The 27,798-nt window shown below is 40.6% G+C and overlaps 1 protein-coding gene across 4 annotated transcripts in view; it reads left to right on the forward strand.

The window, feature by feature from the left end:
• The window catches only part of NCKAP1 (NCK associated protein 1), a 50,462-nt gene extending 29,391 nt beyond the window's left edge, over positions 1 to 21,071 (forward strand). For all 4 annotated transcript variants that reach the window (XM_081023541.1, XM_081023542.1, XM_081023543.1 and 1 more), the window contains 18 exons: positions 342 to 423; positions 1,098 to 1,156; positions 3,204 to 3,349; positions 4,120 to 4,252; positions 4,884 to 5,003; positions 5,463 to 5,602; positions 6,236 to 6,367; positions 7,933 to 8,151; positions 9,154 to 9,284; positions 9,695 to 9,792; positions 11,276 to 11,369; positions 14,835 to 14,917; positions 15,797 to 15,877; positions 16,617 to 16,710; positions 17,873 to 17,989; positions 19,189 to 19,298; positions 19,748 to 19,837; positions 20,125 to 21,071. In XM_081023541.1, the coding sequence (XP_080879667.1) occupies positions 342 to 423; positions 1,098 to 1,156; positions 3,204 to 3,349; positions 4,120 to 4,252; positions 4,884 to 5,003; positions 5,463 to 5,602; positions 6,236 to 6,367; positions 7,933 to 8,151; positions 9,154 to 9,284; positions 9,695 to 9,792; positions 11,276 to 11,369; positions 14,835 to 14,917; positions 15,797 to 15,877; positions 16,617 to 16,710; positions 17,873 to 17,989; positions 19,189 to 19,298; positions 19,748 to 19,837; positions 20,125 to 20,241 (2,046 nt within the window). In that variant the 3' untranslated portion in view covers positions 20,242 to 21,071. The remainder of the gene's footprint in view (positions 1 to 341; positions 424 to 1,097; positions 1,157 to 3,203; positions 3,350 to 4,119; positions 4,253 to 4,883; positions 5,004 to 5,462; positions 5,603 to 6,235; positions 6,368 to 7,932; positions 8,152 to 9,153; positions 9,285 to 9,694; positions 9,793 to 11,275; positions 11,370 to 14,834; positions 14,918 to 15,796; positions 15,878 to 16,616; positions 16,711 to 17,872; positions 17,990 to 19,188; positions 19,299 to 19,747; positions 19,838 to 20,124) is intronic.
• Positions 21,072 to 27,798: the final 6,727 nt, after the last annotated feature.

The following is a 27,798-nucleotide window of genomic DNA, read 5'->3' on the forward strand; positions in this document are numbered from 1 at the left end:
TTAGTCCTACATGTGCTCCACTGGCACCACTCACTATTTATCCCGCTACTTTTTAAATTTATGTCCTTATATTTATATCCCATGTTTCTTTCATTGTGGAGCCTGTGTGCTATTCAGGCAGCGATAAGGCCCAGACCTACTTAAGTGGTGGCCTCATGTGCCTTCATACCATAACCTGTGATCTCATACACAGACAAGCAGCAGGCTGAGGTCCAGATGGAGCTGCACAGAAGTTTCCTGCCAGCCACATATCCGTTGATGTGTTCTCCACTTTATTGTGATGCAGTGATAATTGTGTAGCTGGCAAAATAACAGTAGCGTCCTGGTTTCTGATTTTTTAGAATCTTTCAGTATGCCCTGAAGATGAGTCCATCATTATGTCCTCTTTTGTAAACACCATGACCTCCTTAAGTGTGAAGCAAGGTAAGTTATGTATATGTAAGCCATGAACTTAAACTATGTCTGCCATAGCAAAATTGGGAATAGTGTGCCTTAAGTGGGTAACATGAAGGTCCTGCAGATTTTGTTGGGTCAACTCTCAGCACCTCCCTACAGCTTGGGCAATAGCACGGAAGGTGGAACTTACAGTCCAAGACAATCTGCTGCCTTAGAGAGTACTAATTCCTGTACATATTGTGGATAGATATGTAACATTCAGATCCTCTGTGCATTTCTGCATATAGAGGACACTGCCATGTTCATGAGAGGAGCATACAAGCATTGTGAATTGCTGCCTTCTTCTGATGACCTTTGGAAACCCTACATTTGCTATCCATTGGCTTGTGAAAAACTAAGGTTGCAATCCTATATATACTTGCATGGGAGTTAATCCCATTAAGTTCAGAATGGACTGGACTGTAAGGCATGTATATTTTTGAGACCGTAATCCTACACATGCTTACCTTGGGAATAAATTATACTAAAAAGCGTGGGTCTTTCTTCTGAGTAAATACACATAAGACTGCTCTGTAAATAAGATACACATGCCAGCTCTCCCCACCCCTCCATTTTTTGTTGACTTTAAATATGTGTATTAAGTGGGTGAAACATTTGTCCAAATGTTTTTTTTTCATATTTTGTTTTTCCACATGTTGCAGTTGAAGATGGGGAGGTATTTGACTTCAGAGGAATGAGGCTGGATTGGTTTAGATTACAGGTAAGAATTACTTTTGTGCACTCTTCAAAGCAATATTGCTTTCCCTGTGTTAAAAGAGTAGATCAGTTTTAAATCAAAGTGATTTAAAATAATTTATTTAAATATTTGAGTTCACATTTTGAAATTCATGTATTCCCAAACAGGCATTCAGGAAGGGAATGGTTCACAGTATGAGCAGGGTGTTTTTCATAAACAAACAAACAAACAAAACAGCTAAAAGGAGGATAAAGCCAAGATCATGGTGGAGAAAAATATGTAGGCTGACTAGTTTTGAGTAAATTCAGTAGTAGACTACCATTGCTTTTGCTACTGCCCATAATATGAATGATGCAAAGTTGTAAAGAAGGATAGATTACCGTATTTTTCGCCCTATAGGACGCACTTTTTCCCCTCCAAAAATGAAGGGGAAATGTGTGTGTGTCCTATGGGGCGAATGCAGGCTTTCGCTGAAGCCTGGAGAGTGAGAGGGGTCGGGGGGCACTGACCCCTCTCGCTCTCCAGGCAGCTCTGCGCAACCCTTAGGAGACCGGCTTTAAGACGCACGGGCTCCGAAGAGTCGCGCAGAGCTGCCTGCGCTCCCGGGGGTCGCTCAGCTCTGCGCAACCCTACGGAGTCCGACGTGAAGCTGTGAGGGGCTCCAAAGGGTCACACAGAGCTGCCTGCATTCCGAAGCCTGGGGCGCGTCTCCCTAGGCTTGCTGATAGCAGGCTGTTCTGGGGGCTGGGGTCAGGGGAAGCCTGGGCTTCCCCCGCGCCAGCCCCGTGCCTGGGGGGGGGAATATTTTTTTTTTCTTTATTTCCCCCCCATAAAAACTAGGTGCGTCCTATGGGGCGGTGCGTCTAATGGGGCGAAAAATACGGTAATTCATATGTGTTGTTCAGAAAAGGCAGGCATTGTGAAAAGGAGATGAAATATTCAAAAAAAAAAACCTATGCTGCTGTTACTTTTTAAAATAGAATGGCACATGAAATACCTGAAGTAGCATATATCAATGTACAAATTTAATCTGAATTGAAAACTTTTTCCTAGGATAAACTTCAGCAGACGTTTTCACACACACCCCCATTGTTCAAAGCAGGAGCACAGAATTACATCAAACAGTTTCAGGAAGCGTGAAATAGAGTGATAAGGATAGAAGAGAAGTCTGTAATAACAAAGCTGTACTTCCAAATCAGAGTTGAGAAGGTTATGTCTGTTCTTCAACACTTTATTACACATACTCAAAGAGAACCTTTGTAGAAAGGTCACATTGCCAGACACTAAGCCAGTCATTTTTCTTAGAAGTTGGTTAGGAGATAATGTAAAAGGCCTGGTTTTCCTCAGTTGTTCAAAGAAGTTGTAAAGGCAAACAAGAGTTGGAAGAACATACATTCCTTTTTATGCAATGCTGGATATAAGTTTGTTTTTAAAACAAAAAACAAAAAACCCACCTTCCAAAAATAAGACAATATGGTATATGCTTCAAGCTCTGTTTTTTGAAATTGGGCCCAGTAAATCTTTGGCTACAAACTAAGAGGAATTTTTGAACAACCAGCCCTTTTCAAGTAACATCTGCAGCAGTAGCAAAATAGTATGGCATTACTATGCCCTGATATTGTTTTGGTCCTAGTAGGGTGCCGCTATGAAAATATTTACCTTTTCTTCAACAAATATTATAAGCAGGTTTTGTCTATAAATATGAATTTGACTCTTAAGTACAAGTAAAGCAACTGAAAAATAAGGCTTGCTTAGTGAATCCTCAAATAACCTCTTTTGTGGATATGTACATTTTTTAAAGTCCCAGTTTCAAGAATGAGCAAAGCCTCAGCATGTTCCAAAAGTAGATATATAGGAGTAAGGCAGCTTAGAATGGGTTGTATTATAAACTTGACTTGCCCCAAGCAAATTAGAGCAAGCTACAGTGCTACAGTGTGTGTGTGTGTGTGTGTGTGTGTGTAGATTTTGCTCATTTAAAAAAAACTAATGCTTGCATTCAAATGAAGGCAGATTTTTAGATGAGAATTAGAACCTGGATAATGTGAATTGTTACTTTTTTATGTGCCAACAGGCCTATACTAGTGTATCTAAAGCTTCGCTTGGTCTCGCAGACCACAGAGAACTTGGAAAGATGATGAACACAATCATTTTCCACACAAAAATGGTAGATTCCTTGGTGGAGATGTTGGTGGAAACATCTGATCTTTCTATATTTTGGTATGTTGTTTAATTTCATTCTAAAGCTTTGTCGTGGTTGTGATTTTTGTCTGTTTTGCTCTTGGGGAAGAGTCAATGTGCAGTCAGCTGGAGACTGTCTTGTATTTCTCGGGTCTCCTTCTGCAGTAGCAGCAAGATAACATATTTTGTACAAAAGAAAATTACAAATATCTATCTCTAGGATTTCTGTGAAGGGAAGGTGCAAATTATGAAGTGCTATGAATGTTTAAAATGCAGTGGGAGTAAGCTTAATGGAACTCAGTTGGGACATCTGAGTAGATGTGTTTAGGATTGCCTGGTTAGTAAGTTCTACATGCTGTAGAGGGTGGAAGTGAGTAATCCTAACCTATGCTGGGTCTTACTAGTCCTTTTGAAAATTTTAGAAGCAGCTTATACTACCCCTAAGGGTAACTTGGGGGTAACATAATCCAACACTTTGCATCCCCCAATTAATTTCACCCCCCATCAAGTCATTGATTTTGCTGTGCTACAGTACATGTAGTGGGAGGTTTTAATAATACATTATTTTCCCGCTGCTTTCAGTTCCCTTGGTAATGTAAAGTGCCATGAGTGCAACTCTTTTATTATTAGGATCTGGTACAAGTGCATGTAATTGCTCAAGTTCAGTGATTGTGTGGACATGGGATAAAATGGCTGGCATTTGAAATTTTTCATATGCTTAGTTGCATCTGTTAAATGGTTTTTTTTGTTGTTTTTTTGTAATTTTTTTGTCCCAGTGGAATGAAAACTTAACCTGTGTTTCTGAATAGTTTCTATAGCCGTGCTTTTGAGAAGATGTTTCAGCAGTGTTTGGAACTGCCCTCTCAGTCCAGATACTCCATTGCATTCCCACTGCTTTGCACTCACTTTATGAGCTGCACCCACGAGCTGTGCCCAGAAGAGGTAAAGAACCCATAATCTTCTCTTTGATATTGGTTTTCACAAGAAGAGAGTAAGGTAGAGAAACATAAGTAAATTGGGGGCATGGAATAGAGAAGTGTGGCAGGCAAGTAAGTTGAAATTTATACCTACAAAAACTTGTTTCTTAACTCTTGTTTTTTAGGGAGTCACATTTGATTAAGTGGACATTTTAAGTTGTATACACAATGAACAGTATCCAGTGCTCCCGTTCTGCTAGTGCAAGGGATGTGCAGATACAGAAGTGAAATTTTCCCTCCTCACCTTTCCCCTGCACCCCCCTGTGCACCTTCAAAATCATATATTAAGGAAGGACCCTCCAGAAAAAGGGGGGGCACAGGGGGAGAAGAAGAAATGGAAGTCCTGTGGTGCCAGCAGAGCTCTGCTAGAGCAGCTTTGGATACATTTATTTTTTTTAAAGCAAGCTTTTTGGATCTTCAGCAAATAGATTTAGATAACTTCTGGTTGTGAGGCTTGATTTATTGCTGTTACATGGTTCATTGCTTAAGTGAACTTAGTGTAAGCATGTTTCACTGATAATGATTTTTAAAAAATGTTTTTAAGCACTATGGCAACTATGTTTGGAAAAACAAGGTTTCTGTTTTTATCTTGATAGAGACATCACATTGGGGACCGTAGCCTTTCCCTTTGCAACATGTTCCTGGATGAAATGGCTAAGCAGGCTCGGAACCTTATCACAGATATTTGCACTGAGCAATGTACTCTAAGTGACCAGGTGAGAATTTAATTTTAGTCCCATTACCCTGCTGTGGCAAAGCTTCTGTATGAGTCACTGAAATAATGCACATTCTTTGTTTAGTCCCTGCTGCCATTTCCCTCCCTTTTTTTATTTTCCTTGGGTTTATTTTTAGTTTGCAAGTCCCTTGGTGTAGAGTCATCACATAAATGTGCCATCTCCTTTGTTCTTAATTTATGATATAGTTTTCCATAAGGTTCTAATAAAGTTCTGCTCATAATATTTGTAATAGAAGGCTGTTCTTCTCCTGTTCTTAACTAGAAGGAATAGTAACTACATTGAAATCACTTGAGTTGGTATCGAGTAGTTTGCAAGTATTCGGTATATTGGAAACAAAAGGAACAGTTTAAAATCGAAATGCGAAGTTTGATCTATTTAATGGTGATGGTTTTTGTGAACTGCAGCTCTATTTTGAAACTAACTGCATTTTTTTTTTAGTTGCTGCCAAAGCATTGTGCCAAAACCATCAGTCAAGCAGTGAATAAAAAGTCAAAAAAACAGACGGGTAAGAAAGGAGAACCAGAAAGAGAAAAACCAGGAGTAGAAAGCATGAGAAAAAACAGGCTGGTGGTGACCAAGTGAGTCTTTTTCATCCTTATCTTCTCTTTTGAATGTTGCTTAACAGGCAGTCTAACTTCTTGAACCAATTCACTGGCATTTTGTAGATATATTTTTTTAAATGCTCTTGTGGCTCGTATCCAGTTGATGTCATCTGCTGACAAGAAGGCATCAGGCAGTGGAACAGTAAAAGAGGAGGTTTCCATCAATGGCTTCCTCCGAATCTGCTGCAGACTGGGAATTCCTCGAAAATGTATCCCTCCCAATTTCATTGACTAGTACCTTCTATCAGTAGAGAAAAACCAATTGGATGCCATCTTATGTGTTTAATATAAAAATATGTCATGCATTCCTATCCTGTAAAACAAACTTACCTTTATGAACAGTAATCCTTTTCTGCATTCCCATTCAGCATGCTAAAAAAATAATAAAAAATGGGTGAGGTATAATAATCCTGTCTTGTACGTATATGACCCATGTCATTGTTCTTAGCATAGGCAAGGGTACTATATGGCTGTGCTTTAAAATAGCTTATATATCCTTACCCATCTTTAATGTTTTTTGGGTTGAGGTGGAAGGGGGCTGTAATAGTTATGACATTGCTTATGTGGCTTACATGTTTGTGTGCATATTTTTTGTTTTGTCTTTTGCAGTCTAGACAAACTGCACACGGCACTTTCTGAGCTCTGCTTCTCAATCAATTACGTTCCAAACATGATTGTGTGGGAACACACCTTTACCCCAAGGGAATACTTAACATCACACCTGGAAATCCGTTTTACCAAGTAAGTGGTACCAACTTGCACATTTAATACTTAGTTGTCTTGAATACTTTTAAGAATACTTTAACCTGCTTTTCATCATATAATCCCATTAACACAAAATTTTCCCAGAGATAGAGGAGGTGGAACAGTGTATCCCTAAATCAGTTAAAAACTTCATGAAGTTACCCAGAGCTCCTCATTGCAGCTGCAAACTTAAAATGAACGTCTGGTCCGGGCAAAGTTATATATTGTACTAATATCAAACTCCACAGTCTCTGTGTGTCGTCTGATAGTTATCAACCACACAACAAAAGGTTTATTCTGGCACTTCCTTTGTACCATGGCAGATGCTTTTTTAGTGTTCCTCCTTCCACAGTGTCAAGATCATATGAGGGACTACCATATTATGGCCTAGTGCTTGTGATGTTGCTCAAATGGTGTGGGAGCACATTCGACACTGCAAAGGTAGCTCTGTGCGATTCAAGTCTTTAAAAAGCAGTTGTGCACTAAAGAGTCAGCAGTGCTGGATTCCCAAAAAACAGACCATTCTGCCATTAAAAATATGGTTAGTTTAGTAGCCCATATAAACATGTCTTTGCTATTTATATCGTGACTATTTCTCAGTGTGGGTGGGTTGGTTGCTGCTGTGCCATTTTTATTTTTGTTATGTGACAGTTTCTGATAGAAATCTCTGAAAGCATGCTTGTGTCAGGGGCAAGCTTGTAAAAATAACTAGCAATGTTCTTTCAGCATTGAGACTTATTTGCTAGAACTTAATAAAAGCATTCATTTAAAAAAAAAATTCTCGTCCAATATAACCAAATAATTAATCTTGAGCTGACATTGCCCTTCTTTTTCTTTTGCTCCAGCTTCCATCCAGCCTAGTGGTTGCGCATACATAACAGTTTCTACCTGCTAGTTTCAAAATCCCCAAAATTTAAGGAATCAATCCTATTTTACAAAAAGAAAATTGTGCATGCATAATTCAAATTATGTACATGCAAAGTTGGTGAGTGGGAGATGGAAAATGAAAGATTCATATCCTGCTAGTATGTGGGAGCTTTTAGTATATTGGCCTTGCCATTATCTGATTTAATAAGCAAATAGTAGACTTGCATCTCAAGGAAGAAGAGAAACAGATAGGAAACAAGAATTTTAAAATTTCTCACAGCTGTAACTGTTAGGACTAAATTGGTACAAATTTTAAGCAGCAAATCTGACTTTTATACAGGGGTCAAATAGATAGCAATAGTTCAATATAAGATTGCTGAATTTCCCTCCATACATCTTTGTGTACAATGGCTATGGGGAGTAGCTTTCTTCAGCTCCAGTTTGCAGCTTTCTAACACCCAGCTGCAGTGTGCTTTCACTCTATGTTGGCAATATTCAGCAAAGTCAGAGTAGACAACAGATAATGTCAGAAAAGTACGGGTGCCTCTTGGTGCAAATTTATCCCAAATTTATCCCAAATGGTCAGTTAACACTACATGCCAGGTCTGAAGAGTGATGGCTCACCTTGATATTAGGCAGGACATAGCACGTGGTTCACTTCAGTAGCATGCTAATAACTTTCTTTCTTTTCAAAGGTCAATTGTTGGCATGACTATGTATAATCAAGCAACACAAGAGATCGCAAAACCTTCTGAGTTGTTAACAAGTGTGAGAGCCTACATGACAGTACTCCAATCAATAGAAAATTATGTACAGATTGACATTACAAGAGTGTTTAATAACGTCCTCCTTCAACAAACCCAGCACTTAGATAGTCATGGGGAGCCAACCATTACCAGTCTGTACACAAATTGGTAAGAATCTGAGTTTCATCCTGTACCCCTTTTGCTTTGTGAGATAAAAGTTTTCATGCAGAAAAGAAAAAAATCTGGAAGGAGGAGAGTGCCAAGGTGAAAGTGAGGCAAATTGCAGCTTTTAATCTGAACTGTGCCCTGCTTCCCCATGCAACTTGCTTTTTTTTTTTTTTAAATGATTTTTATTAAGATTTCATTAAAAGATTAAACAGAAAAACATAAGAAAGAAGTACACAAATACACAATACATAATCCAAAGAAAACAAAAAAAAAAACACAGTGAACAAAAAAACAAAAAACAAAAGAAACAGAACAATTAAAAACAATATCACCTTTTCATTTCCGTTTTTAAATTTACTTATTTTCTGGACCTCCTCATACCTCCCTCTTTTGTATTCCAGTCCAAATTGTTTGTCCAGCAATTTCTTTTCCACTTTTTTAATCCCAATCTTTAATCTTAATGTAATATAGCATTAAAATTTTACCTCTTAAATACCAAATTTCCATTTCCTTAAACTTCTTTAATCCTAATCTTTAATCTTAGTCTATCTATAATTTTAAATCCAGTACAGCTGGAAACCACTTATTTTCAATCCAACATCACTCTAGCATTCTTTAATTTTGCAGTGTTTCTGTAGATAATCTTTGAATTTCTTCTTCCCCATGCAACTTGAAATTGAGATAATGTCGAAGAAAAACTGAATCGCATGCCATGAACAATGGATGCCAATAAGCAACAGCGTTTAGCTTTCTATTGCATACTAAAAGCAAACTACACTTTTATTTAAAATGAAGTTGCTGACTATTCAAGGGAAACATCATTGAGGATTATGCAATTCTTAATACATGTGTGTTGTGGCTTTACGTGGACTTTCAAGATCAACTCTCAGTGACAAATTCAGTGTCAGTGCAGTTTCATCAAAGTTAAGGTGGTAAATGAAATTAATGGTAAGGAATGTTTGTAGCCTACTGTAAAAATAGATAATTGTTTCTTTCGTGAAGGTATCTGGAAACCTTGCTGAGGCAAGTCAGTAATGGCCACATAGCCTATTTCCCAGCGATGAAAGCATTTGTGAACTTGCCTACTGAAAACGAACTGACATTCAATGCAGAAGAATATTCAGACATATCAGGTGAGTTTTCCCAAGGCTCGGGGTGGGTGGAAAAGCCAAGTCTCATTTTTATACCAAACTTTGGAGACAGTAAGCAGCACTACAAGTTCCCCTTGCTGCTTCTGACCCTCTCTAATATCTAGGGAGAACTAAGGCTCTTATCAGGCCTCTTGACCTCTGGTAGTACAGACTAAGCTAGTTAAGATGGAGGGTTTTCATTTTTATTTTCACCTATTTAATATTCATACTGTACTGCAATACATTGCTATATTACAGATCTTGCATCCTGAGCATTTGAAATAGGATGCTGGAAATTTAAAATGTGTGAAATGCAATAGCCCTTATAGAATGAATTAATAAAATATAGTGTGTTCATTAAATTAAGACAATATAATTGGTTTGCAGCAGAATAAATGCTTTTTCTTCCTCAGAAATGAGAGCCCTGTCAGAACTCCTTGGTCCATATGGCATGAAGTTCTTGAGTGAAAGCCTTATGTGGCACATTTCCTCACAGGTTGCTGAACTCAAGGTAACTTCCATTGCTTCTCTTTGGTCATTGCTTTTATAATTAAAAACAGAAGTTGCTTTATAGCAAGAATACATGGCCTGAATCCAAAGAACTACTTTAGACTAGTCCAAGCATTTGTACTTGCTCATCAGAGTTTTGACCCTTTTCCTTTGAATGAGGAACACTCACGACATACTACAAACAGGCGTTTCAATTCTCCTCACACACAAAAGGCTTTTGTTATGATGTGCCATTGGTTGGAGTGACTTTATAAGCAATATATGTCTAAACACTCTGCACAGAAATACTGGGGAAGATCTTTGGATCTGCTCATATGTATTCTATTTCTTTGACCTTTTTTTTTTTAAATGTGCATGAGCCTCAAGTCAGGTTAGATTGTATCCTGACCAGCGCATAGTTTGTTCCTTGCTGTCCTGGTGCAAAACTTCAGTCATTACTTGTGTTCCTGTATGCTGCTTCTCCAGAAGAGATGACCTTGGTTTGGGGGTCTCTGAATTAGCTTATAGTTTAGCTTCTATTAACAGAAAGCATCAGGAAATGGGGAAGTGTCCCTAGCTTTGGTCAGCAGGGATAATAAACATGTGCTCCTTGGCCTAATTTTATGTGGTTAGGGGAGTCCAGCGAAAAGGATAGGGAGTTGGGGGAAGGATAGGGGAAGAAGCCAAAACAAATGGAGTGAGTAGGGAGAGGAATGCGCTTGGCAAGTGATTAATTCAGGTGTTCAGCCAGAGCAAGCTGTCCATCCTCCACGAGCCTGTTGGACAAGGAGGGAGAGATACAGAGAAGAGGGTAGTAGAATGAGGGGGGGGGGGGAGAAAGAAGGGGCGGCTCACCTATCACCAGCTTGCAGCTCTTGAAAGGGAAGAGAAATCCCTTTGGGATCGGCCAGATTGAAAAACCCCTAAGTGCTGCATTGAACTCAGGGGTTTTCAGTTGTCTGCCCTTAGTTTACAGTGAATAAATGTAAACTCGCTGGGAGTGGAGGGAGAGAAGGTTTTAATCATAGAGTTGAGACAGTGATTAGGAGATTGGTCTAGACCAGTCACAGAAAGCGTGTGCCTCTTCTTTACCTTGTGAGAAATAATTATCCACATGAAAACATATGGAAGGGAAATCCTAAAGCGGAACTAAGAATGGCAAATCGTATGCAAATTGTGTCTCACCCCCATGTTGTTTTCATTGCGCATTGTGCAAAAGACATTCAAACTGTAATAATTCCATTATTCTACAGCAGCCCTGCTCAAGTTTAATGAGTCAACTGGAGCTATAAGTGCTTTGTGGAACAGAAGAGAGCCTTTATTATCACACTGTATGCTTTTTGTTTGGTGCATAGCTGGGCCTTACTTAGTATAACTAGTCAGATAATGGGAACATCTGGATTTCATGAGCTCTGCTTCCTGCTTGCCACGCTGAAATGTCCTAAAGCACCCGCTTGTTACTATACTCAGATCTATGCCTGACCTGAGATCTTGCTTCGTCTTAGAAACTTGTGGTAGAGAACGTTGAAGTGCTAACGCAAATGAGGACCAGTTTTGATAAACCAGATCAGATGGCAGCACTCTTCAAAAGATTGTCGTGTAAGTAACTAGCAAGTAGTGCCATTTTAGTTTATGCTCCTAACTGGGAATCTGCATATAGCTTGAAGCACTGGAATTAGTGGGGGAGCATCTGCTACAGCCCCCAAAAGTGCATGCTGTCTTTTGTATAAATGTCTCCATTTTAAGGCTATAACGTACATACATGACACAAACCTACAGATGCATATATATATATATATATATATATATATATCTACTCACATACATATACATCCCCACTCGTGTATGCATATATATATGTTGGTAGTCACATTAGTAGCCTTTTCATCTATTTATGCCTTATAATGTGCGGGCTGCCTCAGAGAACTTTTTGATTTTGGAAAGATAACCTACACCAAGGATTCCCTGCCCGAGCTGCTTCAGATCGTGGCGGATGTCCTCCTGGAGACACCTAGTTTGGTTGTCTTAGGGGATTTTAACATCCATGCTGACACGACCTTACAAGGGGCCGCTCGGGACTTCGTGGAAAGCATGGCCTCCATGGGGCTGTCCCTGAATAAGTCTGGCCCAACTCATAGCCACGGGCATGTCTTAGACCTGGTGTTCACCTCTATGGATGTTGGTGATCTGACACTAAGTAAAAGCGAAACCAAAGAAGTGCCATGGTCAGATCACTTCCTGGTGCAACTGGACTTCTCCGCGACCCTTCCCCTCTGCAGGGAGGTGGAACCGATTCAGATGGCCCGCCCCCGCCACTTAATGGATCCAAATGGTTTCCAGAGAGTGGTAGGGGATGTTTTATCCCATGTTGATGGCCTTTCAGCTGATTCCCTGGTGGCCCGCTGGAATGTGGAGTTAACCGGGGCTATTGACTGTTTGGCTCCAAAGCGCCCTCTCCGATTGCATGGAGCCCGGAGAGCCCCGTGGTTTTCCACGGATCTGAGGGCAATGAAACAATCGTTGAGATGGCTAGAGTGCCGGTGGCGGCTAACCCATTCTGAATCTGACCGGACACGGGTTAGAGCTCAATGTCGAGCCTACCAAGTGGCGATAGAGACGGTGAAGAAGACTTTCTTCACTGCCTCTATTGCATCTGTGGAAAACAGCAGCAGGAGACTCTTTCAGGTGGTTCGCAATTTAGTGGAGCCACCCGCTCCATCAGGGCCCAGTACGGGCCGCATGATCTCCTGCAATGACTTTGCAAAGTTTTTTGCAGATAAAGTCGCTCAGATTCGAGAAGAGGTAGACTCCACAGTGGGAGCAGGGCCGGGGCGGGAGAGTGCTAGAGTCCTGTCTAGTCAAGTTGTGTGGGATCAATTCCAATCTGTTACCCCCGAGGATGTGGACAGGCTGCTTGGACGAGTGAAACCAACCACTTGTCTCCTTTATCCTTGCCCATCCTGGCTTATAAAAGCTAGCCGGGAAGGACTGGGCGATGGGCTTCGTGGGGTGGTGAATGCTTCCCTCTGTGAGGGAGCCTTCCCAGACCCGCTGAAAGAGGCGGTTATTAAACTGCTTCTTAAAAAACCATCTTTAGATGCGGCCACAATGGCCAACTATCGCCCAGTCCCAAATCTTCCATTCTTGGGCAAGGTGATTGAGCGAGTGGTTGCTGAACAAGTCCAGGCACGCCTGGAAGAAGTGGACCATTTGGATCCCTTCCAGTCGGGATTCAGGCCTCATCATGGGACTGAAACTGCCTTGGTCGCATTGGTTGATGATCTCCGGCGGGCTAGGGACAAAGGTGAGAGCTGTTTCCTAGTTCTGCTGGATCTCTCAGTGGCGTTTGATACCATCAACCATAACATCCTTCTGGACCGTCTTGAGGGGCTGGGAGCTGGGGGCACTGTCATACAGTGGTTCCGCTCCTTCCTCCTGGGCCGTGTTCAGAAAGTGGTGGGGGGGGATGTGTGTTCAGACCCCTGGGCTCTCACTTGTGGGGTGCCTCAGGGTTCTGTCCTCTCCCCCATGCTTTTCAACATCTACATGAAGCCGCTGGGAGAGATCATCAGGGGATTTGGGCTGGGTGTTCATCAGTATGCGGATGATACCCAACTCTACCTCTCTTTCAAATCAGAACCAGTGAAGGCAGTGAAGGTCCTGTGTGAGTGCCTGGAGGCGGTTGGAGGTTGGATGGCGGCTAACAGATTGAGGTTGAATCCTGACAAGACAGAAGTACTGTTTTTGGGGGACAGGAGGCGGGCAGGTGTGGAGGATTCCCTGGTCCTGAATGGGGTAACTGTGCCCCTGAAGGACCAGGGGCGCAGCCTGGGAGTCATTTTGGACTCACAGCTGTCCATGGAGGCACAGGTCAAATCTGTGTCCAGGGCAGCTGATTACCATCTGGTACACAGGCTGAGACCCTATCTGCCCTGCGGACTGCCTCGCCAGAGTGGTGCATGCTCTGGTTATCTCCCGCTTGGATTACTGCAATGCGCTCTACGTGGGGCTACCTTTGAAGGTGACCCGGAAACTACAACTAATCCAGAACGCGGCAGCTAAACTGGTGACTGGGAGCAGCTGCAGAGACCACATAACACCGGTCTTGAAAGACCTACATTGGCTCCCAGTACGTTTCCGAGCACAATTCAAAGTGTTGGTGCTGACCTTTAAAGCCCTAAACGGCCTTGGTCCAGTATATCTGAAGGAGCGTCTCCACCCCCATTGTTCTACCCGGACACTGAGGTCCAGCATCAAGGGCCTTCTGGCGGTTCCCTCACTGCGAGAAGCCAAGTTACAGGGAACCAGGCAGAGGGCCTTCTCGGTAGTGGCGCCTTCCCTGTGGAACACCCTCCCACCAGATGTCAAAGAGAACAACTACCAGGCTTTTAGAAGACATCTGAAGGCAGCCCTGTTTAGGGAAGCTTTTAATGTTTGATGTATTTTAATATTCTTTTGGAAGCCGCCCAGAGTGGCTGGGGAAGCCCAGCCAGATGGGCGGGGTATAAATATATTATTATTATTATTATTATTATTATTATTATTATTATTATTAAAACTGATACGTTGTCTACTGATGAGCTCCTTTCGGCTGGTCGCCACATTCTCCCAGATTCTCATAATGCTCAGCCAGCAAGGAGTGAATCGGTGGATGAACAAACTATTCAATAGCTTTTGGAGCACTTTTGTAAAGGAATTAAAGTTGCCTTTTGGTGCCACATGAGAAACATTATTGTGAGTCTGGTGTGCCTTTGGTACTTAATGATGCTCTCCCCGCCCCCCTTATGACGAGTAATGTGCCAAAAAAGTTGCTTCATCAGCAGTGGTCACTTTAATTTGCTGTTAATATTAGTCTGTCTGTGGCAGATGCCATGACTGGGTGATGCTGTGACTCACGCGCACACACACAGAGAGAGAGAGAGAGAGAGAGAGAGAGAGAGAGAAAGACTTGAAGCTGGTGGAGAGGCAACTATGCATGGCCTCAATCTCCCACAGACATCAAACAGGGAGGGGCAGGGAGAAAGCATTCTTGTTCCTGGCATTTTCTTCTTCTTTCCCCCCCAGCTGTTGATAGTGTTTTGAAGAGGATGACCATTATCGGTGTTATCTTATCTTTCCGGTCATTGGCACAAGAAGCTCTTAGAGATGTAAGTACTGCATTTGGCATTATAACTTTTGTGTTAGACATTTAAGCACATGCAAGCCTAAGAATAGATAAGTAAAAGTAAAAAGTGATTAAATCGCTAAATATTAGCACATTCCAAGGCATTTAAGATTCTGCATCTGTGGGGTAGGTGAAGTAGAAGCTCTTCCCCATTACATACTCCATTCTCAGATCTATCAAAACCCCAGAAAGAGATTTTTGGAACAGATGTTGGCACCACTACAGATACAGAACACCAAAGTGAAAATACGTTGGCTGTTATCTGACTGCAACCCACTTGTTCCATATAACACAGCTTTATTTGCAAAAGCTACTAAAAGTATTCGTGCTAGCCACATAAAAGACAACGCGGTAGATTGTGCAGGGGATTCATTAATTTAATTTATTGTAAATGGTTGCTTACTTCTGGATCTTTCTTAATTAGGTTTTATTGGATTTGCTGGTTTTGTAAATGTATTTGTAATGGCTTTTAGTCAAATACAATAAATGATCAGTTGATTGAATAAAACACAGCTTGCTTGTGCTGTGGTGAAAGGATTGCAAGACTAAATACGAATAATCAAATCTTAATTGAAATTAAGTACGTTGCATACATATGCTGAAAGAACCAAACCTTTCATTTTAAAAAAATAAAGGAAATTGACATACGGCTGTTTTAGACCCAAAGCAATGCAGTATTCAAAACTCTTGTTAGCCGGTGTTTTTCCACTCCTGCTGCAAGATTCTGGCATGATGCTTCCAGGCTTCTTAATGCATAAACTGAGGGGAGAGGGTAGAATAAATGCAACCAAGTCATAACATGCTGTCTTAGGAGATACAGTAGCCAAAAGTAACAATTTTGTTGCATGCTTCTTTGTCTTAGGTCTTATCATATCACATTCCTTTCCTTGTAAGTTCAATTGAAGACTTTAAGGATCACATTCCAAGAGAGACAGATATGAAGGTAATTGCTTGTGAGAATAATGGGGTTTGTTTGTTTTTAGTTCTTTCTAAAATTGTATATTATGCCAAAAGCAGGAATGTATAGACAGATGTAGCACTTGTATATATTTCTGTAAACCTCATTAAAATGAAATTAATACAGCTTCATACTTCTGTGGTTAGTTATGATTCCAGTATTTCTCTTTTGCAAACTGCTGGGAGTCACTGGTTTATACTAAAGGAGCAAGTCATAAAATAAAAAGGACACAGCATTTCAGAGGGGGTAATTCAAAAAGTGTTTTGAACAATTTAGTTTTTGAGTTGATCAGCATCCAGTCTCCTAATGGATTATGAAACCCTTTTGCACTTTAGGCCTCAGAACCTAGTTTTGGTAGACACGGTATGGCAGCTTTAATTTAATGCATTATATGCTTTGGCTTAACAAAGTTTTATGTTTGTCCAGTTTGAGAACTTGTTGGAATCTTAAAAGGTTGCTGTTGAATATGGTTTCGGAGGGTATACAAATTTTTGGCAGAGGGGCATGAGAGAGATGACAGCCAGCTAGCAGAAGTGGCGCTAATGGAGCTTTTCACTATAAGCTAGGTGTATTGCTGCCACCAAAGGTGCTTCTGTTCTTCCATGGTTCCATTCTCATGTGTAACTTAATGTGAATGCTGAAAAGATTTTACAATGTCTGCTCTAACAAATTCCACAAAATTATTCTGGCCTTTTTCACTCTGCAGTACCTTTCTGTCTCTCAGGTTGCAATGAATGTATATGAGCTCTCATCAGCTGCGGGACTGCCTTGTGAGATAGATCCTGCTCTGGTTGTAGCACTTTCTTCCCAAAAATCAGGTATGCGGCTGCATAACGTTTTTGGATATTGGCTGTGTTTGCATGTAATGCTAAGCTATGATATTGTTCTAAATGGAGAAACCTGAAGGATGTCAAAGAAACTATACTTGCGCACATTGAGTAACAAATATACATGTATTCTGCAAGACACTTGGATGACTTCACATGATTTAACCAAGATGCCAAAACTCAGGGTTTGTCAGCTTAAATATATAACAATTACATTTGCAGCTCTGATCTCTAGTTACATTTTCTTAGTATTTCTCAGGGTTAATAGTGATAATACTACATTGAAATGACTGCAAATGCTTTTGTTATTGATGAGTGACTTTTTATGGCTGGCTCCCTCACATGCCCCCAGGAGCCAACTCCTAGGGGCCGAGGTCCCTTTGCCACCCCCAACACCCCCCCCCGCCCAGTTTATGGGAATTGCCTTTCCAGTGGTATGCATGTGCCATGTCATGTGATCAGTTATGTGGGGTGGGGCTTTACCTCCCCCCCCCAAACATTTTATTCATGTTGGCCCAGGAATGTGAAATACTGGTGTAGAAACTACTTTAGAGGAGTAGCACTCATTTATGAACAGCTCTCGGTTGGTGGCCATGCTGAGCTAGTTCCTATGTGCAGACATTCTGAGCATCTTTCAAAAGGAAGCCTGAAATAACTTTGCTGACCACTGGAGTTAAGAGGAAAGAAACCTCTTGCAATTGCAATTTGTCATTAGGTTACTTTTGATTGAGCTATAAAATCTTTGAATAGCTGTTAGATAAATTTTCTTCTAGGAATTAAAAAAATGCATCCTATTTTTCTTAAGTTTCGTTTTCCTTCCCTGAAAATGTGTTGGGGTGTGCGACCAAGATACTCTTGGTTTATACAGAGTGATACCTGTTATGGAAGAGTATTGGTTATGCCACACTTGGTGGAATTGGAATAATAATAATAATAATAATAATAATAATAATAATAATAATTTATTTCTATCCTGCCCATCTGACTGGGTTTCCCCAGCTACTCTAAAGTACTGATATTTGTTAGCTCAAACCAAATAACACAGAATTTGGCTCAGAAACATTACCAATGCTGTGAATGGATGAAGTATTAGTTTAGGAGTTTTGAACCCACCCAGTTATAATGGATCTCCTAAATTTGTATTTATTTTCAGAAAACATTAGTCCAGAGGAAGAATATAAAATTGCCTGCCTTCTGATGGTCTTTGTGGCTGTCTCCTTACCAACTTTGGCCAGTAATGTGATGTCTCAATACAGTCCTGCCATTGAAGGTAATATTCAGACAAACTGGTGTGAAAATTTGTTCTGGGGGGAAATTATATTAAATGTTCATCTGGAATATTTATTTGCTTTCATTTTATGATATTGGTGTTTGGTCCTTTTTGGTGTTGAATAGTACATCAATTTTATATCTCACAATGGTTGCTTTGAAAGAGGAAATAAAAATCTCTCACTTCAAGTCATACTTTGGTTCTAGGGATCCTTACCAAGAATGTGTTCTACCCGTTGCACATAAATGTCCTATTGATTAGGAAATGTTAAAACTTGACTGGAGGCTTTTGGGGGCACAGGAACAATGCTGAGTACTATTTGGAAGTCATATTGAAACTAGTTTTCATACTAGATATTTGCATTAGAAGCATTCATAATTCTCATATTCCTGTGCTAGTTACCATGTTGCCCCATCTTTACTCAAATACACACACCGTTCTATTTGCACCTGGCAGGATTCAGGTCTTCAGAACAGAACTTTGGAACTGATAAATTAAAAAGAAAACCAGAAATCAGTCTTTGAAACAGATTTTGGAATAAATGTAGCCCCGCTTTATGAGTTCCCTGGAAATTGTTTGTTATGCAATTGTTGGTATAATGATTCCACGATTCCCCTTGTTTCCTATGGAAACATTTCTAATACAAGATTTGTCCCTTCTGTTTCCTCCATCTCTTCATGGTTTCTTCTTGAAATGGCTGCAGCCAATCAGCAAAAGAGATGCAATGGGGGGGGGGATGATTTGCCCAATCTCTCCTGTCCCTGATTTGTTTCATTTTTCCTGCTTTCTGAGTCATCTGATCTCACTCCCTCCATCTTTCCGTGGTTTCTGCCTAAAGATGGCTGCCACCAACAAAAAAAAACACAAAAAGGAAGTAAGAAAGTTGGCTGTTCGAATAAGTGAATCTGTGGAGCATATAGTGAGGTTTGGGCATAATTTTTTCAATTGTGGATAAGTGAATTTTTGGATATTGAGTGTGCAGGTAGCAGGACCTGTGTGTAATGTCTTTTACTGTATTCAAAAGGTTCTTAGAGATCTTTACTTCCTCCTTGTTAAATGAAGATTATCCATATTATATTTGAAAGTTAATCCCTTGCTAAACTTAACTCTGCTCCTATTCAAACGACACGTTCCATTCAGCTAAAATGTTCAGAGTGTGAGTGAAGGTAAAGTAATATCACAAATGTGTTTTTGTTTAGGTCACTGCAACAATATCCATTGCCTGGCCAAAGCAATCAACCAGATTGCTGCAGCTTTATTTACCATTCACAAGGGAAGCATTGAAGACCGTCTCAAAGAATTCTTGGCTGTATGTACAGTTTTTATTTTGGGCTGACCTGCTCCAGAAATCATTCATTTCCACCAAGGCTTTCAGCTGTACTGCGATTAACATTTACAACCTTAACTTTTGATTTCAAGCCAGTATCATTATGGTGGCTTTTCCTATATGGTAGTGATTGCAACAATGACTATAAAGGATTTGAGTCAATAGTGCAAGCATGTGTGAACTTTGTCTTGCAGAATAACTGGTCTGATCAGGGATTCCAGTACACAAATTGAGCTATACAATTGGTCTGTCCTGTTCATTTCATTGTTGTGGAATGCTCCACATCCATAACCCCATTGCATTATCTAACATTACAGATCATGTCATGTTAAATCTTATTTCTGAAATTGCATGTGTCGGGAAATTAAAATGATTTTTAAAGTGGCTTTAGATGAGTAGAAAACTTACTTGCTATTTGTGAATTTTTTTAGCTTGCATCCTCTAGTCTACTGAAAATCGGTCAGGAGACAGACAAAACCACTACAAGGAACAGAGAATCTGTTTACCTACTGCTAGACATGGTAAGCTCTCATTCCAGTGATTGTTCCAAAAGTTTTATCCTAGGTAAAAGAGGCTTTGACAAGCACTCTGTGTAGAATTCAACAAATGATCAAAATACTGTTGGGCAGCATAGCAGAAAAATTACTTTAAAAAACAAAAATCATGAAACGCTTTTGAACCCTACTCTTTTGAGCCTCTCTGCATTTCCTTCTCCTCCCCCGCTCCTTGCTGGTAGCTTGTCATTTTAGCAGCATTGGGATTTCCACTCCTTACCAGGTTTCTGATGTGATCTCTCCTCTCACTTTAGATCGTCCAGGAGTCTCCATTCCTGACCATGGATCTTCTGGAGTCTTGCTTTCCATATGTCTTGCTCCGAAATGCATACCATGCTGTGTACAAACAAAGTGTCACATCATCTGCCTGAATATCTGCTTTAACTGGAGACAACCTAAGCACGCATCTATGTTGCCTCAGTTTTACTTGTGTAAACTGTGGAGCTGTTTTACTTTATGGCCTGGCAAAGAGTTTTGTGGATTATAAACTTTTTCCCAATGCAGTTGTATTTCTGACCAGTGGTTTCTTAATATGGTTGTACTACAATATAAGCTTGGCTGATTTTAGGTTGCACATTTTGCTGATTTGTTTCCCTTTTTATTTTAGAATAATCATAATTATGTTTAAAAAGAGAAATACTATTTCAACTATGTTTTTTTTTCCATATCCAATCGTGCAGGAATCATAATGGCTTGTTTATTTCCAGGAAGAACTCTATTTAGTGATTATTTTAGTGTTCCTAGCTTTCATCTGTGTGTAAATTATTTCATATAGGGAGAGTTACAATCTGTACCTATTGTTCTTATCAGAAACAAGACTTGGATGTGCATTTCTGTGAATGACAACATTTCTACTTTTTTTTCTTCTTTTTGAAACACTCACCCAAATTAATGACTGATGCTATCTAATATTAAAAATTGTTGTAAGACTGCTTAGACAGCAGTCTCTTCCATACAATCTTAAACAGCAGCAAGTGGTTTTGTTTGTATAAAGCTTACATAGTGGAATTTTTTAAAGACTAATTTCCATGGTGCCCCGTTGGCATTAACACTACATTGTACCCTGCTGTATAATAAACGTTCTTAATGCATTTATCAAATGTTGATAAAATGTTAGCCCTTTAACCACTTTTTATATGTTTTAAATTTTTGAAATTCAAGTGTACCTTCCATTACATACAATAAACACTACACTGTATTACGTGCTGGTGACTTTCCTTGGGTTTTTTGCTAAGTTGACTTGACTATTGAAAATTCAGTGTTCTAAGCATCAAGCAACGTGTGTTGACTCAGTCTACGGATTGTTAAATATGCATGTTCGACCCATTTTTGGATCTTTGTCAGTACTGTCTAACCACATTAAAATTTGCTTTACCTAACCGACTTAATAGGCTTACAAACATCTCACTGCTGGCTTGCTATCTATGTCTTTCCATATTTTTTCAACTTAGTGATGGTGGGCTGAGACATGACTTTGACCATTTTTTGGCATAGGTTCATCCAGCTATTGTCACCAAACTTGGCATGAGGGTTCCTGAGGGTGTCTGGTGTATCAGGTCCAAACTCACAAATTACACTATCCATTTAAAAAACACAATATATTTTTTGGCTTCTGAAGATTGCTGGGCAGCGCCAGGCACCCTCTGTTAACATGTTATTAAAGGGAAAGGCATACCTTTTGACTCCTGCAGAATGTAATGATACTGTAGTGTCTAAATCCACTCAGATTAACTCACTTTACTGCATATTACAGAAACTGAGAGTGTACAAACATAATCTGTGAAGAAAGATGAAATGACTCACTGGAAAAAAAAACCAAGTCAACATTCCTTAGGAACTAGTAGCTTGGTGGTTGTGGTTAACACACTGTCCCATAATATCTATTCCGTTCCTTCTGCCTATTCATGGTCTCACACCATCTTACCTCTCACTCCCTTTTCCAATTTGCCACCACCCCAGTTCTTGTGGGGGCAAAAAAGAAAAGAAAAAAAGTTTGACGGGTAGATAGGAATTCAGGTTTAGATTATATTTGAGAGACTAATGGTTTACCCAAGCAGAAATTTTATCAAAGCAGTTGGAGATGTTAGACCATGTGGAATGGGAAGTGAAAACTAGAATTTGTATTGAAAGATGTAACAGTTTGAGATTTTCCTGGGGAAGAGTTCAAAGACAATAGAAAATAACATCCTGTTTCAAAAAAAAAATAATATTCTGTATCCAACTCACTCTATAGTTCTTCTAGAACATTGCCTGGTCAGGATGACCCACTCAGTAGATGCAGTGTCAGTGGATAAATTTATAAACTGACATTAATAGTGAAATGGCAGGATATGAAAAGGGATTTGGAACTGCTGCTGAAGAACTGGCTCTGATTATGGTCATAAATTAAGAATTGTGCTCCCAAGTGAAGCCCATCTCAGCCTTTTCCTTGTGGTGATTCAGTAAATTTGTGAGCTGTTTTGTATTTCATTGAGAATGGATGTTGCCAACGTCTTTGAATCAGTGGTATGTTTGTTAAGATTCCAGTTTTATTACGGTGGTGGCTTCAATGTATTTTGTAAATCATCATGGGTGTAGAGACAAGAAGTTTCTCTGTTTCAAAAATGCAATGGATATTCTCCCTCAGTAGGGATTATCTATTCAGAACATGTGAGATTCAGGTCCACAGGGTAGCTAGGTTCTTAAAATTTATGCTCTCCTCACACACACTTCATTCCAGCCACTGTTGAGGTGCTTTAAACATCAACAACTTGAGTGCAGCATTGACTCTTTTTCTAGGGGACTCATTTAGGGCAAGATGGAACAAGAACTGACCCAAATAAGAACGGATACTGCCATTCCACATAGGAGTTTTAAGTGCCCAAGCAATTCTTGATAAATCCTGGAGAATCCTTCTAAAAGGAATTTCTAAATCTTAACAGTTATGGAGAAAGCACGGGCATGTCAGCCTGTCTTGAAACCTCAGAAATGTGCTCCAGATGGTTTCCTGAAAATGAGGGACTGCAAACAGGCTCAGTGGCTTATACAACATCACTGAAGTATTGTACATTTACCATCACTGACCTGGCGTATTGCCTGTTATTAATTACCTGCCCTTCGCCCTCAAGTCCCCAGGCAGGTTCCAACAATTAAAACAAATTCTCATGCAATTTTTTTTAAAAGTAAAAACCCTATCCATTCACAAATGTTGCAGATCTACTCATTTAAAAGCTAAAATCTATATATTGTGATATAATCTTTTTCTGGATTGCAATTTAACACACACTAACCATGACACTGATGATGGTTTGTATGTTTTGCAATCTCTTCTCCCCAGTTGATGTGATGTCATTCTACTCCGTCTCTGTCATTGGTTATGACTTGAGTATTGACACAAAGAGGTTCAGTTAAGTTTGAATTAATAACGAAGGCATTATTCGCTTCCTCTGAAAGAGAGTGGAGTTGGACTTGCTGTGATAGCTACTGGCCATGATGGCTACAAACATCTTTTGCGTTCAGAGGCAGTAGGTCTCAATTAGCAGAGGGGCGGGAATGGGAAGAAGCCATTTGCCTTCATGTCTTGTGGGCTTCCTGTGGGCATTTTGTTGGCCACTATGGGAAATCCTGCAGGGCTTCTCTCTATGTTCTTCATTTTGATGAGCGTTACGAGGTGCAAGTCTGGGATGTAGGGTAGCCATGGAACAAGTGGAGAACAAAGGAGAAGATTTGGGGGCATCAGATGAGCTAGTCGGCACTCTATTCTCCATACAACTTGCAGATAATTTAACATCCCTCAGGTTTCTCCACACATTGCACAGCCCTCTTAACTCACTTGCACCAGTCCAAGAGATGTCCCATGCTATTTCCTATCATAACTGAAATCCTTGGTGGCACAGAGAAGTTACATAGCTTCTCCATGCCACTAAGCTTAGCTGGAGACTTGAAAGCTTCTAATCTATTGTGTTGAAGCACCTGGTGTCCCAAGATGACATCAGATGACACGGTAGGGCACTCCCAGTCCTGGCACATGGCAGCAACCTGGTGACGGCAACCATCACATAACAGACCCTCCCAAGTGTCCCTATTTCCCAGGGATGGTCCTGGGTTTAGAGAAGCCAGCCCAGTTTCTGATCTGATTCCGGAACCATCCCGCTTTTCCTTAGGACGTTCCTATTTCCATTGGAGGAATGTTGGAGGGTATGCATAAATAACACAGAAAACTTAAAGCTCACCCACAGAAGGCCCCAGGAATGTCCCCTGGCCAAAACCATAGAGAGCCTCTGCCAGTCAGTAAGCAATACTCAGCTAGATGAACCAATGGAGTCTAACTTTTATTAGCTTCGTGTCATGACATGGCATTGATGTCAGACACAGCTATTCAAAAGGGGGGAGGGGGAGAAACCTTTTAAATTCCACATGGAAGCCAAGAGGAGAAGCTGGCAAAAACCACAGAAGGCAACTAGAGAAATGCAGTACAGTAATAAAAATACTCTGTGGAGTCAGGATTTATAATGAAGGAGAAAACGTTTTCCCCCAAGGTCTGTATATGTAATAATTCTTGTAGATCTTTAATTGACAGCATTGTGAGTGGAGAAACACTGGGGCTGATTTTGCTTTTATTTTGATAATTATGTCAAACATCATAACAAGTACCAAACAAGCTAATTTCCACCTGGCAAAAGTTTTTAGTAGGTGGTGGGAGTTTTGGCAGGGAGGAAGGGTGGTTAAAAGGGGGCAGGGTGTTCTTCCTCGTTTACTGAACAAAACTCTGGTTTATTTTTAAAACACGTACACAGCGATGATTACTTCTTCCAAAATTACAAGCCAAAAATCACTTGTCCGAGGAACGAATCAAGTGGTCCTCTAATGAAAACTCCAGGGAAGAATTATTATTTTTATTTTATTTTATTACCCCAGCTTTTTCCCTGATGGGACTCAAGGTAGCTTACAGATAGAAACAAGAACTGCTAAAAACATTAAACATTAAAATGCGATCAAACAATGATAGAATTAAAACTATATACATACAGTATATGAAACCTACTTAAAACATGAAAATAATTACAATAAAAACAGCATAGCACCAGCCATTTCATTAAATGCAGTTAATTTCCAAAATTAACAAGGTCTTCACCTGCCAGCAGAACAACAAGGAGAGAGCCAGTCTAGCCTCTCCAGGAAGGAAGGTCCAGAGTCTTATATGTAACATACATACGCACACATAATCAATACACTTATTTAAAAGGATTTGTGGACTGTGGAAGCCTACAATCATATTTTTCTCGATTTAAGTCAGTAAGTGCTGACACACATACCCCGCCCCTGCTCATGTGTCTAAGAGTCTGAGTTCATGACTTGTTCTAGGTCTGCCTGTATCACCGGCCTACACGACAAAGTTGAACTTTTAAATATAAACTTTCACTTTTATTCTGAATTCATTTTAAAAGTACACAAGCCATAGTACAAACACATACTAGAGGTAAAACCAGGACGAGGCAGCATGGTAGTTGGGATGAGAAGGCATAGTGATGAAAACTGAAAAAAATCCTAAAATAGGATTTCGAATTGGTTGGCATTGGTCATCGACACTCTTGTTTGTCGGTTTTCAAGCAGATTGAATGCTTATTGAATGCCATCCCCTCCACATTATATTTTTTAAAGTATTATGGTCTGGACTTAACCTTCTAAAAGTCACATTTGATGTGTCAGGTTCCCCCTGCCCCCGTAACTACGATCATTAAAGGAAAAGAAATATGGCAGTTGCTAAATATTTCTCCCCATAACTAGAAGGATTATGACCAGAGTTTAGCAATCTCTCTTAGAATTTGTAACAAGGGATGCTTGTTCACAATGGCTGGATGCTCTCTCTGCACTTCTGTCTGCTAAACACAGAAAGCAGCTGCCTGTATGGATTTGTCAAAAACATTGTGCCATATCAAATTTATAGCCTTGTTTGCATATGTTATTACTTGAATGTATGCTGGATACAATAAATGTATAGCCAGATGTTAGACTTTCACTGTTTAACTAGCAGAGAGAGTATGGTCCAGGATGGGGAATCTGTGATTCCCCCAGATGTGGCTGGATGAGAGCTCTCAAAAATCCGTAAGCACTGGCCATGCCGATTGGGGTGGATGGGAGTTGGAGTCCCAACAACATCTGGAAGGCCTCTGGTCTAGCGTTCAGAGCAGTAAGCGTAGACCTGGGAGTTAAAAGCGTAGACCTGGGAGAGCAAACATTTGCCATTTTCCGGAGGTTTTTTTCCTTTTGTTATAACGATTTAATTTCTGACTTATTTATAGTGTTTTTTTCCTGTGTGCAGCTCTACCCCTGATGTGCATTGTGCAACCTTGTGCACACTCTCTGTCTAACCTATGCTCACAGAGTTGTTGTTTTTAAGGAAGGCATCAGCAGCAAGAAGCATGCCATCTTCAGTCCCTTGGAGGGAATGATAATACCTCCAGGATTCTCCAATAGTTTGCTTAGGGCTGGGGAAACTGTGGTTCTCCAAATGATGAACTACAATGCCCATCATTCCTGGCCATCAATCATTCTGGCTGGAGCTTATGGTAATTGGAGTCCAATAATTTCACCAAGGGGATTCAGGTGGTGCTGTGGGTTAAACCACAGAGCTTAGGACTTGCTGATCAAAAGGTCGGCGGTTCAAATCCCCGTGATGGGGTGAGCTCCCATTGCTCAGTCCCTGCTCCTGCCAACCTAGCAGTTCAAAAGCACGTCAAAGTGCAAGTAGGAAGGTAAATGGCATTTCCATGCGCTGCTCTGGTTCGCCAGAAGCAGCTTAGTCATGCTGGCCACATGACCCAGAAGCTGTATGCTGGCTCTCTCAGCCAATAAAGCGAGATGAGTGCCGCAACCCCAGAGTCGGTCACGACTGGACCTAATGGTCAGGGGTCCCTTTACCTTTACCTAACTTCACTGAGGTGGATGAGCGACAAGATGGGGAAGGCTGGTGTGTGTTCACTGTAACTTTCCTATCTGTCATGGCACAAGGTTGCACCTTAAGAAGGAATCATTATTTCAGATATTCTGTTGTAAATGTAGGCGTTAAGGGGATTGTGTGATCTTCTTCTAAATTTGCAACCTACAACTGCATATGTCCTGTTCTCAAGGTCTGATTGTCTCAATTACGTAATGAAAGTTGAATGCATTATTGTTGCCTCTTTTTGTTACAGAAAATTTGAAGAAGGAAAGAATTTGAAACCGGTGTCTGTTAAGTTAAATGTAGTTTTAAGGCACCAGAGGCTATTCTGCGGGAATAACAGAAAGGAGGGCACTATGGAAGCGTTGTGTGGACGCAAATGAAAACCATTGCAGGGAAAGTAGTTTCTGGGAAATGACTGCTGTCTAGACTCTCAAGTGTGTGGTGTCTGTGAATATTTTCCTTGGTTACCGGAGACAAGAGTGATAACATAAAGCAATCAGACTTTCAGATGACGCAAGTTGGAATTTACTTCAGAAATGTTGGAAACACTGAAAAGGCCCAGATGTAACTTGAGAGAACAGCACAGAGATCTATATACTGGGGCAGGACAGAAGATAATGTACACCTCCCCCCAAAAAAGATATCAGGGCACGGTCTAAAGCAGGGGCTGCCAGCATAATCCACAGAGGCTTTTTCTGGCATCCACAGTGTCCTGTCTCTGACCCCTTGGAAGAAGAATCCTGATGCAACCAATAGAACAGGTTGTGGCATGTGCTTGGTTGCATTGTGTGAGTTTGTTTAGTGGCCAGTACAATCTCCTCTGGCTTGCAAATGTTACCTGTGGACCCAGAAAAGTTGTCCAAGGTCAAATGATGCTGCCACCTTGTGGAAACTAAGCAGGTCTCAGGGCTTGAGTCAGGCGTATGTCAGCAACAAAAGCAAGGGTCAGCAAGGTTTATCCATGGGCCGGATTGCACACGTGTGTGAGCAAGCGCGCCTGCGATTT

Source organism: Podarcis pityusensis, assembly GCF_964106645.2.
Source record: "Podarcis pityusensis genome assembly, chromosome: 1".
NCBI classification, from domain to species: Eukaryota; Metazoa; Chordata; class Lepidosauria; order Squamata; family Lacertidae; genus Podarcis; species Podarcis pityusensis.